Source organism: Penicillium diatomitis (genome assembly GCF_028827545.1).
Source record: "Penicillium diatomitis strain IBT 30728 chromosome Unknown utg000014l_segment0_segment0, whole genome shotgun sequence".
In the NCBI taxonomy this organism is placed as follows: domain Eukaryota; kingdom Fungi; phylum Ascomycota; class Eurotiomycetes; order Eurotiales; family Aspergillaceae; genus Penicillium; species Penicillium diatomitis.
Window position 1 is genome coordinate 111549 of NW_026623186.1, and position 18015 is coordinate 129563.

Genomic DNA, 18015 nt, shown 5'->3' on the forward strand with positions numbered 1-18015 from the left:
AGCCAATAGCGCCGTAGGTACGCCTTGAGGGGTTCTATTTCGGGCCACCAGTTAGGTCGTGACACATAAAGCCAGCTCATCGAACATTCACAAGCCAAATGCAGCCAAATGCCGTCAGCCGCCCTTGAGATAACTATATATATGCCCCAAATCTTGTTTATATGATATCAGGACTGTTGCCATACTCTTGGAGTTTCTTTTCTCTCACAGTGCATAGGATTTGACGCTTTAAGACAAGCAATTAACGAAGTAATACGCCTATGGCTCCACCAGTTAGCAAAAGCGATAAGTTCTATGCGGTCTACAAAGGTCGTGTTGACAAGCCTACCATATATTCATCTTGGTAGGATTGGATCCAACTTGGCAAGACACGTTTGATGCACTGACATGCTACTTGCCTAGGAGTCAAGCGCACCCAAGAGTCATAGAATGCGAAGGCGCCGAGCATAAGAAGTGGGACACACTCGAGGATGCTCGCAAGGGAATGAAAGATAGAGGCTTCGAGGACGTTGATATATTTGTCAAAAAATCAGCTGAAACCAAAATCGCGTCGTTGCGAAAAGACAAATACTATGCCGTTGCAGGTGGCAAGACCACTAGAGTGTTCACTTCTTGGGAGTAAGTCTCCTTATTTTGATAGTCCAACATAGATAACTCACATAACATAGGGATGCGAAAGAAGCGATCAATGGAACCACCGCGTGCCAAGAATGTTTTAGCACTAAGCAAGAAGCAGAAGAGTTCATTGAGAATTGGAAAGACGCCTACGCTGATGTATGCCGAAGGGCAATTCGACAAGGATTGAACGAGGGATGGAAGGCTAGGGACATGAGTTTGAACATTGGATCAATCTTGCTTAGGGAGAATGACAACGAGAGGTTAAAGGAAGATGGTCACGAGATGGTCAAAACGGCTCAAAATGAACTTCCGAAGATTGAGCAATTATCTGTCAAAGAAGAGAACCAGGAATAGAGCGTTCAATCTAGGGTTACGTTTGTGGTGGGGCTCAACGAGCGAAGGCCAACACGACCGAAGAAGAGCTCTACATGGCGCCGGGACTTTGGAGCTTCTTCTACAACAAATTTAGCAATGAATGTCATGCAATTCTACCTACTTTGCTGAACCCGCAGTTACACAGTGCCACCTCACATTTCTGCGGAAAACCATAAACTACTCAGTATTCTGATAGCCATCCCCACATTATTAGTGAAAGTCAGCGCCACCTATGGTGGAGATCCGGTCCAAGTCCGTCAATAAACGCTGTAGTAATGGTTCGTGGAAATGATGTTGAACGAGTTAAGCTACTTTTTCTCCTGGTCTCAATTACAGTATTAGCCTGAAAACAACAATTGCAGCTACACAAATCAACACTCGTGAAACCAATAATATGTCAATTGCACCTGCGGTCAACAGCAATATGTTAAACTAAACCTCCTAAACGCCATGTACGCCAACGACAAAGTGGATAGTTGCTAAATTATCTCATAAATGGGGATTGCTTTCTTCACGTTCTCAACCCAGCGCCGAATGTCTTCTACGAACCGTCGAGCAATACCTATCTTAATGCCCTTTCCGATAAAGAATGCCGGGTCTTGATCCTTGTAGACCTGCTCAAGATCATGACCATTGTCGATCATCATGTCACAGATCTCTCGAAATGCAGCCTTGAGAGTGTCATCAGTGACATTTGACACTTGCCATTCACCATGCTCCTTGACTGCTTCATCCCTAGGTCCAGGGATCTCAAGCGGACCTAGAGATTGCATGGACTGGAAGTCAGCAGAAACCTGTGCAGCCGCAGAGGTGGAAGACTGCGAGGGCAGGACATTGATGTTGATAGCAGGATATGGTGCTCCATTCCCAGTCACATGTCCTCCTTTGCGAGTGTTCTTTTCCTGTCTTTGTTGCTCTTCCATATATAATTCTTCGCATACTGTTTCTGGCACATCCTTGTGCCCGTCTAACACCCCACCTTTTTCGACGTGGGTAACGAGCCGCTTGAGATGATGAGTCTTCAGTTGGTAATGCTTTTTTCCCATTGGATCCACCCAACAATATGGGCCTAATGGGCAAGTCGAGGATGCGCACCGCATCAGATTATAGACGCTGCGCCAGACAGGTCTTTCTCCAGAAGCATCCTGCTCAGCATCAATCTGAGCGGCTCTCTCATCGAGCATTCTCTTCGTGACAGACGCCTTTCCTCTTTTCTCCCCATTCCGACCAGCGGCTGGAGGAGAGTGACGATCGTCTACGTAATTGAAACTGATCTTCAGCGTGAGCTCTTTACCCCGGGAGAATAGACCTGACCACATCCGGAGCTGCTTCTCGATGGCGGTCCAAATGATATCGGTATCATCAAATCGTTTAGTCAAATTGCGCTGGGTTCGGTCGTTCACTGAAACGACAATCGCAGTGTCATCGGCTCTCACCTGACGATGACGGGCAATTTTTCGTCGAAGAACTTTCTCTAATTTCTTCTCCAAGAACAGCTGCCAAAAGGCACTAGGGGCCAAAACAAGATCTTCCTCCGTGTCCTTTAACACCTCTCGGTTGTTGACTGTAAAACGCCACTCTATACGGTAGTGTATACAGGTCGGCGGGTCCTTGTCTTATACTCTTCCTTCTTCCCACTCAGACAACTGGAGCAGCCTAAGAGTATCTGACCGTGACTGATCTTCTAGCACAACAGATGGGGAGGGACTGTAATTGAACTGTGTTGCATTGGGACTACCGCAATATCCAGGTGTTGGAGCGTAATGTGAGTTGTTTTCCCATGTTGCAGGATCTTCGGGATGGGAGATGAAATCGTCATGATATGGGCTCTGTGTCATCTCTACAGTACGATGGCAGTTCTGGGAGGGTCCATGTCAGTTTCACCAAGTACCGGATTTCCTCAGGATTTGGTAACGAATGATAATCGCAGTGGATAGCAGAAGCCAGAGCTATAGAGAAACAAGTTGCGTACCAAGATAAGTTCTCTATAGCGTCACTACAGCCTTCTTTTGGATGCAAAAGAGTGTGGGCGTAGGCTGCGCGTGACAGATAGCCCAAGCAAGACATGAGAGAATGAAAGAAGATCTTGCCAGATTGTTAGGATTTCCTTTTGTTTGCACGATGAATTCCATCGGTTTCTACAAGAAATTACGGTACTATAACAATGACTCATTGTGGTTACCAGGGAATACAATACAGCCCTACATGGATTAACAGGGAAAGAGCTAAAATTAGATTAGCGTGTCTCCACTTAAGGTCCGGGAATGAAATCGGAAGAGTTTAAAGTTAAAACTCATTTCGAATTCTACTGTACGCTGTTCTCTAATTAGAGTACATAAAATAACTACACTAAATGAATATTTTCGTTGCAAGTCGCTTCTTTGCGTCGTTTCACCTAAAGGCCGATGTCACGAACGAACCGCCGCGCGGCACCTATTTTCACGCCGTGCTTAACAAAGAAACCTGGGTCTTGATCCTCATAAATCTGCATAAGATCGAGACAATTTTCGAGGGTCACGTCGCGTGCTTTGTTGATGTTCTCCCTGAAAGTCTCGTTGCTAGCCCGCGATTGCTGCTATCTAGTATATTCGTCAACAGCGATATCTAGCAGGCCGTCGATTATGATTGATTCAGTACAGCCGGGCCCGGTAGACATGGTATCATTAGCAGGAGGCTGTATCGATTGTTGAGATGATCCAGCCGGGAGGACATTGATATTGATTGGATGACACACTGAACCCGTTGTAGAGTTTCTCCGCAGCTTTCTTTTTTTGTCCAGTCGCTGGTTCTCCTCGGCATAGAGCTGCGCGCGAACACTATTAGGGATATCATCGTGAGTCTCAAGAACTCCACCTTGCTCCAAATATTTAACGAGGGCTTTCAGATAGTGTGTCTTCAATCTATGGTGCCATTTTCCCTCTTGATCTTGCCAGTAATATTGTCCTTCGTGGCGGCATAGAGGCCCGGGACATCGCATAATACGATACACATCGCGCTAGACGGAATATTGGCCGGAGACCTGCTCGGCGTTAATCTGAGCGTCTCGGTCAGCGAGCATCTGTGTGGTCACCGATGACTTTCCTCGCTTGTCTGTTCTAGAAGGAAGAGGACCACTGTCCTCTATGTAGTTGATCGATATCTAGAGCCGGATCTTCTTTCCACGACGGAATAGATAGGCCTACGCTAGTAGCTATTCCTCCACCGCTGTCCAATCAACACTAGTACCTTCAAAGTGTTTGTTAATGTTCCGTTAGGAGTTGTCACGAAATGTGGATGTGGTACTTACACCACAATATTCTAGGTCGCGGCCAATCCGCTTTTGTATGTAGTTTTCCATGCGTTCCCGCAAATACGCAGTCCTCGGATAGTGTGTACCCGAGGTACCGCCCTACAGCACAAGGACACCTCAACGTAGCCCTTGCACAGATTTCTCCTGTGGAACTCCGTATAAACCTAGTGGATCTCAGCAAACCCCGCGGGCATGGCACCCTGTCTTGTAGAACCTTCCATCTAAACGAGCTAATCTGGTATAGTCCCTGGCTGATCTAGCGAGCGTAGCGCGCACCACCTCTGATTTATCTTCTGTCTGTACAGACTCTTTCCGTACAGACTCTTTCCGTACAGACTCTTTCCGTAATTACCTCTCACCCTTTTGACAACCACTACAGTCTTGAGGAATCATTTACATCATGAATGTGAGGCTTCAGCCTTCAACACCCTGAATTTAATGATTAATTTGTAGCAGATTGAAACCCTCGCGTTCGACTTATCCAGCATACGGCTTGCTTGCCTTGCTTCCCCGCCGCAAACCGCCCCTCAATGTCCTACATGCGGTCGACTAGGGAGCGAAAGAATCACACGCTCATCAAATCGCAAAGGTAACGCGGGGCGACCTTATTACAAATGTCACCCTTGCGACAAATTTCTCTGCTTTATTGATTATCGGGGCAATCATCCCTTGAACCCGTTATGCTACTGCGGAGAGTCCAGCAAAGCGCATATGGCGGGTCGTGAAAAGCGCATTTCACGTGGCCTATTCTTCACCTGTAGGCTTGGGGCATGCGACTTTCATCTACCTTGTCGCGATAGCCACGGGCGCCATGTTGCTGTCTCTTCCGATGACTTGGCGGATCGTTTGATCAGACTTAGTCTTCTCTAAAAGACGTGTTGGGAGATGTGCGCCTGTCAGTAAGGGTAATCTATCAGTTACCACTTACGAGCTCTGCGTGCCCTGCTTGCGAGAATGCATCATTTGCATTCAGCGCTTTGCCACACTCTAATTGTGGAGGAAGCTGTACGTGGCCCTCTTCCGAATGACTAAAGTTGGGATCTTGATATTCGAAGCTGACATTTTGTATCACACTATAATATATTGGATACAGGTGCCTATTATAATTCAATAGGCTAGAGTAAGTTAATATCATTCCCAACCTACAACAGAAATCAAGATTACATATATTCATTATATACGCTGCGTACAAGTTGAACCTCCCAGGAGGTGACAAAGAACGAATTGATGGTTTCACTTCCAAAGTTTACCATAATCTTTTAACGGCTTGTGTATGATTCACAGGGGAGCTGTATACTGTCGAATCGCGCACCCTATATAACTAAGTTGCAACACAGATTACGTTTTACCGTAGTTGGCGTGCGAAGGAAAAAATGCACCGCTAAATATCTCAACCGGCCTGGTTGGCTAACATGACCCTTAACGGAATCTTGATCTTGGCCGAATATAACCGAAGTAATATATCCCGCCTAGGTGTATGCGCGTCTCCAGTTCCTCTAAAAGGGGCCTTTGCAGGGCCGTAGAGGTAACAAGCTGTAAAATACATCCCTCGCGGTCTGATATCTGTATTATAAGATACCGCGATTTTTTTGAAATAGCGGTCTGAAATATAGCTGATCCAATCAGAGCTTATACGGGGGGGGATTTAATTTCCGGGGATGTGGTTGCAAGAGTTTTGAGGTATAACTGATTTCGAAAATTACAGTAGTCTCTAATTTTCTCGTCGATCAAGACCCAAGTACAATTGTCATTTGACCACCACTCTTCTTTTGATACCCTTGGCCAGTATACCAGTACGTTATTACACGATACACAGAAGAGAAAAATATTTTGGCGTACTTCCCCACTGGTATTCGCGCATCTTGGGGCGACGGTCCACAAACAACATAGGGGAAAGGTAGGAGAGCCCGCCATCCTCAATGACTTGCATAATATCGTTAACTCAATTTTGGTAACCAGTAGCTCCTACTGTATGCAATAAATCTACCACTTTGGTTGCTACCTATCAATGAACTTCATGAACCTGTCTAACGAAGTTTTGCTTCATATCACCGGTTCTTTGGGATAAGAGCTGGAAATAAATACTTTGTCACAAGCTTGCGGGAAACTTCCCTCACTACTCGATTGCACTCTCTACTAGCACAACATTGGCTATTCTGGTAGTACCGCTCTGCTCTGGGCAACACGTCGGGGTCATGTCCAAACCGTAGCGAAATTTTTGAAAGCTTGTTACCCTCTCCAGCCAAGACCGTGAACGCCCATTAGTCGTTAAGGCAACCTTGGGCGCTTCGATATGTTGATCTGCCTGTACCCATCCTTGAAGGACAGAATGTTACCAAAAGGCTTCCACGTATCACCACAGGATCTGCAGACGACAATGATCAGCCGTCGAATCCGATTGCATGTATTAATTCGCGCTCCAGTAACCTAGGCCAGACAGCCTTGTCAATTGCTGCGGAGTATGGGCATCTGAAGTTGGTGGAACTTTTGATAGGAGCCCAGTGTGATATTGAAGCGTTATATCGCAACGATCACTCCCCGCTCCTTCACATTATACGCAACAATCATATCAGCGTGGCAAATGCTTGCTTTTTGCGGGAGCGGATCCTCACACACAGGCCTCCCTATATGAGTTGTTAGTCTGCTGCGCCGCAAGGTGCGGCCATCTTGCGTCCTTGAAAATGCTTCGCCAATATGGGGCATTCTCGACACCCTAAGCAACACCTGCACGTCGATTAGAGCTGTTACAGGCGGCCGCAAGTGGCAGGCATTACGAAGCGGCTGTGTTTCTTCGGGGGCTGGAGTTGGACTCAATGATAGAGCTGGAGTGCGGACCCGCCCGCGCTTTGCTTCTTTCCATAGCTGCTGCTTGCGGCTGGGAGGGCCTTGTGCAAAGACTCCTGATTCTTGGATGTGCAGTGGATGTGATCGCACAAAATGAAGCCATATCATGACCATCCAAAAGAGTGGCTTTATTGTGCAGAGCAGCCGCATATTGAGTTGTACAATTACTTCTGAAATGGAATGCGAGCCCGAATTCCCCGCCCGGGCGCAGAGCGGAAATGGGGCACTTGTCTTAGGCAATTCATGGTGGACACACTATGATTGTTAAGCTCCTCTTAGACTACGGCACGAATCCAAATACAACCGACTCACGCGAGGGATCGATGCTCACCCTTTCTTTACCATACCCTGCAACATTTCCGCTGCTGGTATGACGTGACGCTCATGTCATCGGTAAAAGAATTGTCATTGGTACAAGGATCTTAGAGGTTTCTACTTTTTCTCTTTCTACCTGTTACGTATTCATACTTTAGAGGTTGTGGACTAGGCGACGGCGGTACTTGCTTTGCGTTACGCGTGATGAGGGAATCTCAAGTCAGGCAACGAATCAATGACTGAAGAACAGGGCAAACCTAATGGGAGCATCGATAGATCGGCCCGAGCAACCTTAGTGGCGGCGTTGGAACGTCTCTCTGACGATCTTTCTTTCCGTAACATCCCTACTTAGCGTCTTACAGCATCCACGTGCATAAATTTCAATTCTTCGTCAGCTTTCTCAATTCTCTTTCCCATTTTGAACCCCTTTCCTAATTTATAAAATAATATTTACAGGCTCATTCATATTTACATCCCTCTGATTAATCGGAGCGATAATCTACAGAGGAATATAAAGACGGACAGTTGGGACACCTAAAAGAGCTGGTTGCAATCACGCACAAATAATACCACGTTTCTGTCATTATGCATAAATTTGATACTAAACAGGAATATTAACAAATGGTGTTTCACATCATCTCGTAGGTTGCCTATGTTTACCTCATCAAAATAGACCACATGACTCACTTTCCTGCTGGCCATCCTTTTCGCTCTCGATTTTCTACATTACAGCCACCCATCTACTTACGAGCCGTACTAGTTCAAGGTGACTAAATTATCAACCAAATGCTTGTGTTGTTTAGGACCGTTATAATCGCGGCCATGCTCTTCCCTCAAACTGGCTATGGGGGCCCCGTTCACCAGCGACTTGTTGTCTGGGAGACCATTATCTGGGAGACTACCACTATTGTTGTCGTGGAAACTGTCAATATAACCACTACCGTCCCCGCCAGAGAATCAACATACCGCACAACGACAGTAACTACTCCCGCTAGTACTTAGGTCAAGATCCGTTACTTAATAAATTGACGAAGCCTTTCTTGTTTTCAATAATCATGCATGGAAAAACGTCTACTTTTTGAAAGTAAATGGAGCACTAACTACGGACCCTGCGGAGCCTCGTTCTGAGCCGAGCACCAAGCTAGATGACTAAATCCCATGAATCAACCACCCAGAAAGGAATACGACCTCGGCAACTCTAAACTATAATAATCTTTTTGTGACACAGACATGCTCTGTTGCGATCAGTATTCCGGGCGGAAAGCCGCCCACAAGACGGAAATATGACAAGTGTCTAAGATTTCATACAGGCTGCCTATGATTTCTGAGCACAGCTCTGCTGTGGTATCTAGCGTTGAACAATCCAGTATGACGTTAACATTTTTTTTCGGTGAAAAAAATGAATTACGCAGAATACCCCACGACACGAGGTTTCGGCCACCACTCCTAGTTTTACATTTCTCGAAACGTTCGTAACTCAACCTTGTCTGCACCGCACTAACCTTGATGAATAAAAAGCCTAGAGCTCCACGGTTTGATCTCCTATCTACAAGTAGTAAATCTTGGAATGGTGATATAGTAAAAACAAAAAAGAACAAGTGAATAAAAGCCTAAGCAAGTCTGCTGTCATCTTTACTTCTCTACTTTCCCTGCAATTTCTAAATACCTTCATCCAGATGATTCTGTATGAGCGGTAGTACTTAATGAGGCATCTTTTCGACCAAAATAACACACTGGTACTGTTATCACACCATTTTGGGAAAATTTAAATAGCGGCAGCGCCCACAAACTCGATTCTAAGCTAAAAGAGAGATCCGACGAAGACGCCGAGTAGAAGGGTCTGGAGAGCCCAAATGGTGAGAGTGGGCCGGTGGCAGAAAAGGTCAGACGCCGAATGGCATCCAAATAATACTGAACACCCAATAACAAGTGTGTGCTTTAGAGTACTAGATGGCGGGCGCAGTGGTCTGGACAGCAGAGTTGGCGTCAAAGCCACAGTAGATCTGCTTATTTCGATGTCTAGTATCTAGTATTGCTAAGTACGGAACTAAATCACTACATTCCATTTTCTACACATGATTCAGCAAGCATTGAAGCAGTTTTACCGACAACAGTGAAAAAAGAATATAATTTATAATTCAACATCAATAAGATGCATAGCTGGCTTAGAGAACCAGATATATGCGACAAGGACGACCAATGTAAGTTTTTCTCTGTGACATTGGATTCGAATCGAGGGACAATCTGAATGAGCGGGAGGGTTCAAAAGCCATCTCGGGGGTCAAGGAAGCCACCATTGCACCCGAAATCGTCGCAGGGTATTTCGAAGAGAAACGATTATACCTTGCGAAAACTATCTTGTAGGGAGCTCACTTTACTAGGAGAGTCTCATTTAGCATCAAAGTGAAGAAGATCGCCCATCGCCATCGACACGAACGAATCTAAAAACCGACAACTGTTCTATGCGTTCTTTGGGTTCAACCACGAGGAGCCCCTGACTGACGGAAAGGTGGCTTATGCAAGAACTCTTCTCGAACGGGATGTGATTATCTTTCATAATTCTATCCGAATATCCTGCTGCATGTGGTTAAGAAACTATATCATTGACAGACTCAACATGGTCGAGATTGACGGAGATCGATCTAGAGGAATATTACTGCAAACCATGCAAGATTACCCCTTTGGGTGTGCTAATCGAGGCTTCGGCCTTTTATGGGATTTTTTGGACCAACTTAGGATTACTGAAGATCCTATAGACCAATTTTGTTGGTTTGAGGTATGCGGCCCATGAAGCGCGCTTGCTGTGTCTTATTGTCTTACCGTGTCTACTAGAATCGTAACCTGTCATCTGGCGACGCCGGACATATGCTACATATTTGGAAAGCTCTAAAAACTCTACTGATCCATCATCTGACCGTGCAGTTAATGAAGTCTCACGAGTATGATTTCACAATTGGCGCAATCTGTCATATGGTAAATCAAGTCATGAAACTTGGCATGGAAGGGATACATTCGTTTCTGGCTGGTGAGTATTCTCGAGACAAATACCGTCTTCAAGACAGAAACTACGCAGTAAGAGATGAAATTTTTGAAAGTGCATGTTTAAAGTGGTGGGCAAGGAAGAAAAAAGTAGAGACTGAAGTGGAAAATGAAGTCCAATTCCGGCACAAGATATAAAGAGAGAGGGCAGGGTACTGTACTCCAGTGGCTTTAAGAACATCGTGTTTGGTTCCGGCGAGAAAGGAAAAGAAATATCTGAATCAATCTTATCGTCCAGGAGTCATTCAATGTAGGACAAGCCACTCAATTCCTAAATATATCATGTCTTGCCGGCGTCTCCCCAATCTACCTGACAAGGCGCGCCCCAATTCCTGAGGATCACCGATAATTCCCCCGGACATTCCCTTGGACTGTTTGATTTTTCTATTAATGTGAACTGGGTGCTCTGTCATCTACATCCCTATATCTTTTCAAAGGTATACATGCACCTAAAATGTAAACTTGCAATTAGTTCTCCTGAGGTGTGCGAATATACTCCGTTCCTACTGGCTCAAAGAAACGTTAGGGAAGAACTAGGCTAGGAGTCCGGATCCGCATTTGCCTCGTAAAGAATGTGAAATTTATATCGTGCAGTAGAAGTCATCCCATTGTAATCAAGTAACCGTTTCACGCAGATTCTTGCTTCAACTTCTGTAATCCGTGCTCAAGTCGAAGAGCTAAGAGCGAGAGTCAGATCAGGCGATTTCTATTGAGAATAAGCTTACTTGAACTTTGTGTCCGTTAGGGTAGGGACCGGAAGCATTTAGTTCCTGTGCAGGCTCTAGTGCCGTTTCTAGGTGCGGACTGATAGCTGGGGTGCAACGGGAAGTGTGTCTTTCTGCTTGTGTCAAAATCCGGGCAAGACATTCAGAATCAGGCAACGGAAGACCTGGGTTCATTGGACCACGTACTTGATCAACTCTTGTCGCTGCACGAGTCTCACGCTTTCTCTTTCGCCGATGACTCCGACTCCGTCAACGAACTTGACTGAGAAGCGAAACTCGGCATCGCGATGTTTTGGATAGTCAACACCGTCAAGACTGAATATACAGGAATCGTCATCTCCGCCCTGGTGCAGTCGTTGTGTATTTTCTACTCTCTCGTGATGACTCGGATCTTCGCGGAGTGAACGAGGGAGTGGGTGTAACGGCGGAAGCAACGTTGGATGAGCCTCTCGGCCTTTCCGGCTGTATCTTTCAGTAGAAACCATGATCTGTTAACTTACATGACTTACATGGCCAAATAAGCCTAGCCGATAAAACTTACCTGACCCTTATACCTCGGTATTTACGGCAATCTGGCATTCTCATCATAGACCAATTTGTCGCTCTCTCCAGCTAGGCTGTCCCTGCTACACCGGAGACGATGTGGCTATTGAGGGAGCGCGCTCGATTGATGCAGGATAACTATCGTGTTATAAACGTGACTTATTCTGCAGGGTATCGTGCACCGTGACAACGAAATAGGAGTACTTATAGACCGAGCTCACGAGTACTGGAATGGATATCAATCAGTTCCAAGATACAAGTGTTCTCTGCCAATGACTCTTTTCTTGCCACCCTCATGATTTCATGATCCCAAATACGTGAGTTATGTATCAAATTGTGTGATTGTAGGTCTTCTTTAGAAAATATTGTGGAGTTTGGTTTGACTAGCATATGATAAGATTCAACCTCGGAAGGGGGTGGCTACTCCAAGAGTTGTTTTTAACGTTCGCGGATTTAGGTGGCGTCGGCTAAGCGAAAACCCCTCACCTGTGAGAAAAAAATGAACACATCCTGAGAATAAGAGGATTTTTGAATTAGGCGCCGAGGTCTTCTCATGCCGTGAGTAATCACCCAAAGTAAATTTCTCTATATCACCGCGCGGTAGTGCCGGCATGAAGGCCCATTAACCCCTGAAAGAAAGAAATTTGCTATAAATTTGAACCTTCGTCAATCAGCCCTGCGATCAAGAAAACAGAGGATAGATTTCTGTTCTACTCGCCCACAGGTTATCTTACTCATTGACTCAAGGATACAATAAAAGCCTTCAAGAAGTGATGGTGGTACTATAACATAACACACCTGCCGCTCGACATACCTTTGGACCGGTGTATCATGATCGCGACCTGACATTCTACAATGATTGACTCAGACTCAAAGCTGAAAGTTTTGGTTTGCGATAGCACCTTCAATTTGAATGTGAATTTTCTCTTTGACTGGGTATTTGGATTGAATCCCCAGGAAAAATTTGGAGATAGTGTAATGAATGGGAAGGCTTGACCATGCCTAACGGCGAGCATTTAAGTGTATAACCTAATTCGAGAATAGTGCGGTGGATCTTTCCACCTATCAGGCTCCTTATGTTGACTAGGATCTGAGCTTACTGTATTGACGGGTGTTAAAAACCGACCAGGTTAGTCGAGAGTCTGAGGAGCCTAGACTTGACCTCGAAAGTCCTTCTCATATAGTAATATACCAGCCCTCAGGTACGTGTGTATGCCAGTCTTTTGTTCATACTGTCGTTTCTCCGTGATAACTACTGAACACATTTTCAAAGAGGTCTATCACGAAGAGCCGTTCATGCCAACGTATCGAGGAGGGCGGTTATCGTTCAGTTTCCCCCTGCGGTCGTTGCGTTGGTCTTCACAAGATTGTTCTCCGATCCGATAACGTGCATCCGAAAAATGAGTGTATCCGTTCCGATATTCTATCACAACTATTAGATAGTCTCGTAGCTTAGTATTTGTGAATTCGTCGAGAATTAATTAGTCTCCCTCTTGGTCTACTAAAGACAGTTAAGTAATGATTCTAGACTTCCCATTAATGAACCTGATATTTTCAATCATCTAGACGGTGTCCATTTGCTATCTGAGGGCCGCTGTCAGGGGATAGTAGGAACCTTTTGGTGTTCTGGTGAAACTCGACGAAGGTGGTAATTCACATTTTTGGCTCATTCACCGATATCACCGTACCTGGCTAATGAACAATAATGATCGATAAATACTGATTTTGCCTGGTACCTTCTATTCAGCGACCTCCTGACAAGGACCACCCAGATCCCGCAGGGTCTGGGACCTGAAGGATCAAGCCCGGGTTACACCACCGTTTCGAAGGTTTCGAACCCCTCAGGTTCTATCACGCAGGCATGTAGCACAAGGGACTATCAGGCCCCTGTGCGAAATCCTGGGGAGCTATAAGATAGCCTCCCTCGAGGGATCCTCGAGGGATCCTCAAGAATTAGTCTTGGAATTCACTCCTGACCAGCGGCGCCCTCTTCTTCCCTGACGATCAAGTCTAGACCTTGCAATTGCTCGCGGCGAGCCGGCTTTTTGGACTCGACTCGCGAGTCTTCCCGCTCGTACGGTATTGTAAAACCGAGCCGGTAATTTATTATCATATATAGCGAGCCAGAAAAACTCGCGGTTCGATCGGCTCGATTACTAGTGTATTACCGTCGTACGGCTCGCGAGCCAGACTTTCTGACTCGAACTCGCGAGTAGCGCGAGCCGAGGACTCGCGAGTAATTGCAAGGCCTAATCAAGTCTTTCTACCTTGTACAAGTAGATCTCGTTACAGCTCCTATGGGTAGTAGTTAGGTCCTGCGGGTACGGCGGGGCGTAACTGTACCTTGCGCAAGTATACTACGGCGGCCTATAGGCCCCACGTGTGTAGTGTGGCTAGGCCCTATATGCGTAGTGTGGCTGGGTCGTAACAAAACAATAACAAGGCCCGAAATTAGCCTACAGGAAACGTCTTACAAGTCTTCTTCTTCTTTTCCTCAATTTGTGGGTCGTCAACCGATGAATCAGTCGATCAGTCAGCCAAAAGCAGAGAGGTATGCGAACTCCCTGAAACTGAATCAGATTCCAACCTTTCACAAGAGAAAAGGAGATAAGATGTCCGGGATGATGATAAGTTGATGATTGGGTGTGGTATCTGGTCTATTCTCACCACATAGATTAACCAAATCAAGCCCGGGGCGCTGGGTACTGGTAGTGCTTCTTTTGGTAGTCCCCTGATTTTGGAGGTGAGGGCCTATGTCGGATAAATAGAACCGTCCTTAGTGGTTGCTAATCTGCAAGATGATGCTGATGTATCGACTTGATTACTTAGATTTACCCTCGGAAGAGAATGTCTGCCGGTGTCACGTGTTGCTAGATTGTTAGTCCGAATCACGTGCTAGATCCCAGCACAGTACCTTACTAATAGAGATACGCCAGCCGCGTCACGGCCACTTCACCCGGGTCCAGCACCTAAGCTCCGCGGAGTAGGGGCGCGAAGTCGCGGAGTGTAGGCCGCTGAGTGGAAATTTTTAGACACACCTCCGGCAGTCACGTGAGACCGTCATGATCCCTGGATTGTGCTTCTTTTGAGCTAGGAAACACGGCTCTTTATACATTCCACCTACTGACACGTATCGACCTATATCCGCCCGACAGTCCTCTGTCGTGTGAAACATGCTTGAATCTTTCATCCCCGCCATCCTACGGCCGGACTTTACCTGGCCACGAGTAATGCCGTCTACAATTTCGGAGAAAACACCGGCCTTGCCTCGTGTTTCCAGCAGGAATGTCAGGGTAGCATGGGGCGTTGTGCACAAGTCTCTTTACTACTTTTCCCAGTGGTATTGCTCCTGGTTCGGAATCACATTCAATGCCAATATCGTCCAATTGCCCTTTGGCCTCGTCATGAAATGGACAGATCGGACCAGCATAGAAGAAGTGGTGTCAATGCAAATGGCAGCTGCCGCCGGAATTCCTGTTCCCAGGGTACTCAATTACGGCGAACATCTAAAGGCTCCGTTCAACAGGAAGATATCGATCTTGATGACTAGGCTGCCTGGAGTTTCCCTGGAAAATTCGGATGATGAGCTGCAAGTCGACCTAGAAGAACCATGGCTAGAGGAACTCAACAAATGTGTGCGTTCAATGCGTTCGTGGCTCCCACCTAACCACCATTCCATCTGCTCCCCTACTGGGACGCCTCTGCGGAGTCCGCGGGTCCCTGGACATGTAATGGGGCCCTTCACCGATCATGCACAACTCCTTGAATATTTGATTTCGCCCGCTTCACCTCATGGCTTTAAAACTATGGTTGAGTACGAGGACACCCTAGCGCGTGCAGAAAAGCTCAAACAACGTGATTATCGGATTACATTCACGCACGGGGACTTCAAGGCTCACAATATTTTAATCGGCGACGATGGGCATCTATCCGGGTTCTTGGATTGGGAATCTGCTGGGTGGTATCCTGAATACTGGGAATACACAACAGCAATGCGGTTCGGCAAAGGTAGCTGGTGGTTTCAAGTGGCCTCTTGGATGGGAGGTGACCGATACTTGGGTGAACTGGCTTCGGACATCGCCCTTAACCTTCTAACGGTCGACTCATACATAGCAATGTAATGGTTCAATGTTGTAAACATGAATCATTGTAGCTTCAATTTATCTTTAAAACCGAATCCTTAAATAAATATCACTGCTGGTTTTTCGAAAGAATGACATATACCAATCGTAAATAGCTAACTCATGGCAAGGCGGACAAAACTCAACATGCCCATTTATCCAAGGGAACCGGTCTTGAACAAACCAAACGAGGGACAAGGTGAAAAATAATAAAGTCAGCAAGAGCTCAAGAATACCATAGCGAACGACAGGTGGTGCCCAGACAGATGTTAGGAGGCCGGCTTGCTCATTACCCCCCCCCCCCTCTTCAAAGACACCTCTGCGATTTGACAACGGGCCGCGGCTGGATATTGCTTGCAGTACTCTTGCTGTATTTGTTTCCGAAATCCATACACTCCCGTTGCAATGCTTCAACACTGTTGCAGCGGACTATTCGGGCCTGAATCAACGATTGCAAGATGACCATCTACCAGACGCGGCATGTGACACCAGGAATAGAATTGACATCTCGATCGCGAGATTTCATGACTTGATCAAGCTGGCTGTGTTTCTCTGGAGGAACTCTTCCGATTTCAATAAGAACACACAGAAAATTGGATTTGAATACACCACCAGTTGAGCCATGGTCTGGTATCCACCCAGCACCCAAATTTCTCATGTGGTACTTCAGTCCACCTTGCGGGGTTGTGTGGAAATAGTAGCCCCAGTGAAAGTCGTCCGATCGGGGTGGATCTGTTCGTATATAGAGGACAATGTATAGGACGTTGAGATGCAGCCTAGCCAGTGCGTCTTCTTGCTCTTTTTTAACTGCAAGAGCTCTTTCACGGGCACTCACTGTGCGGCTAGCTGTACCAGGAGCGGAGGCCGTCGACATTTTGGATGATGGCGTAGATGATTCTATCGGGCAGTATCGGGTGATAGGAGAGAATACGGAGAGTTCTGTTTGGAAAGTTCTGTTCTTGTAGACGAGGAAGGGGAATCGTAAAGTATTTATGTCATGCTTACCCAAAAAATCATATTTTCGCCTTGTGACGGGCCACTTTTGCCGCTAAGACCTATGTGATAGTATATTCCCTCAAACTCGCTCAATCTCGGCGCGTATACTGATGTGACAAAATTCGACGGCACCTTAGCCTCGAATGGGTAGTAGCAAGTGTGCTCGGCGCGTACTATACACGGGCGTTAGTGGATAGGCATTGGCGACGCAAAACCGGTCAAAAAGGAGGGCGCTACATTCGACCTATATCCGACCAAGCTATCACCAAAATATCACCAACTGCCCCCTAACTGGTGCTTTGTTTGCGTAAACTTCTCTCTCCAAGTCATGACTACATAAGATGGTCAAGAAATCTTAGATCACAATTTCTCACTATGAATTATCAAACACGACACGAAACACGAGCAAATATTTCTCGAATAGATAATGCCATCACTGCATAGAAGAGGTCGGCAATCTTATGGGCAACATCATGCAAATGCAGGAGAATTGGATCTAATACTTCTATCGGAGTATCGCGGACCCGGAAAATTGGCTCACGGTTTTCCTTGTCCGAGCCCTCATCGCTAGAAGGTAGGGACTGAGCAGCATGCGGAGGAGGCGGAGACGGGGTCTACCTAACCGTGTCAGAAGAAGCCCTTCTTTCATGAATATAGATTTGATGATTGAGAACATATATCTACCTCTTCAATAAAGGAGGGGGCTCGCTGCTTCGCGTTTCCTCTGGATCTAACAGGCATTTACAAGGGTAGAGGGTCTTGGACACATATGAGATTCCGTCCAGCGTAGGCCGTAAAAGCGCAGAAGAATATGCTGCACTCTACATTAAATAGCCAGACGAAGAGTTCATATCCGCATACAACGTAGGAAAATTTGGAACCACGGTGCTTATTCAGTCCTTGGCGCGAAAAGCGCCTAGTGAGAGGCTCTTACCACGTATTGTCGCAGCATTACGCACTACTGTACGTAGTCAAGTGGGATATGAACGGGGCAATAATATCAGAGGTCCTCGCGCAGAGCTTGTCTTGTGAATGTTTTGCATGTATAAAAATGTAATCACTGGGAATAATTTTGCCAGGAGATCTTCGGTTACTGAAAACCACTGTGCAAGGGCTTATTTACATCCAGGCAGAACTGGTGGACAGTGTG

The 18015-nt window shown here is 46.2% G+C and overlaps 6 protein-coding genes across 6 annotated transcripts; 2 read left to right on the plus strand and 4 right to left on the minus strand.

Moving 5' to 3' along the window:
- Positions 1 to 260: 260 nt before the first annotated feature.
- N7539_008762 (RNase H1/viroplasmin domain-containing protein) lies at positions 261 to 972 on the plus strand (the record flags this gene model as incomplete). The annotated part of the gene is made up of 3 exons (XM_056938357.1): positions 261 to 343; positions 403 to 618; positions 669 to 972. The coding sequence occupies 3 exons, from the start codon at positions 261 to 263 to the stop codon at positions 970 to 972; spliced, it is 603 nt and encodes a 200-aa protein (XP_056786365.1).
- A 500-nt stretch (positions 973 to 1472) lies between these two features.
- On the minus strand, positions 1473 to 3970 carry N7539_008763 (uncharacterized protein; the record flags this gene model as incomplete). The annotated part of the gene is given in 4 exon segments (XM_056938358.1): positions 1473 to 2603; positions 2616 to 2822; positions 3410 to 3568; positions 3590 to 3970. The coding sequence occupies 4 exon segments, from the start codon at positions 3968 to 3970 to the stop codon at positions 1473 to 1475; spliced, it is 1878 nt and encodes a 625-aa protein (XP_056786366.1).
- Positions 3971 to 3988: 18 nt separating this feature from the next.
- On the minus strand, positions 3989 to 4330 carry N7539_008764 (uncharacterized protein; the record flags this gene model as incomplete). Its single annotated transcript, XM_056938359.1, has 2 exons — positions 3989 to 4132; positions 4280 to 4330. The coding sequence occupies 2 exons, from the start codon at positions 4328 to 4330 to the stop codon at positions 3989 to 3991; spliced, it is 195 nt and encodes a 64-aa protein (XP_056786367.1).
- Positions 4331 to 11375: 7045 nt separating this feature from the next.
- Positions 11376 to 11784, minus strand: N7539_008765 (uncharacterized protein; the record flags this gene model as incomplete). The annotated part of the gene is made up of 2 exons (XM_056938360.1): positions 11376 to 11667; positions 11747 to 11784. The coding sequence occupies 2 exons, from the start codon at positions 11782 to 11784 to the stop codon at positions 11376 to 11378; spliced, it is 330 nt and encodes a 109-aa protein (XP_056786368.1).
- Positions 11785 to 14921: 3137 nt separating this feature from the next.
- N7539_008766 (uncharacterized protein) lies at positions 14922 to 15869 on the plus strand (the record flags this gene model as incomplete). The annotated part of the gene is made up of 1 exon (XM_056938361.1): positions 14922 to 15869. One exon carries the CDS (start codon positions 14922 to 14924, stop codon positions 15867 to 15869), a length of 948 nt encoding a protein of 315 aa, XP_056786369.1.
- Positions 15870 to 16335: 466 nt separating this feature from the next.
- Positions 16336 to 16743, minus strand: N7539_008767 (uncharacterized protein; the record flags this gene model as incomplete). The annotated part of the gene is made up of 1 exon (XM_056938362.1): positions 16336 to 16743. One exon carries the CDS (start codon positions 16741 to 16743, stop codon positions 16336 to 16338), a length of 408 nt encoding a protein of 135 aa, XP_056786370.1.
- Between the last annotated feature and the right edge of the window lie 1272 nt (positions 16744 to 18015).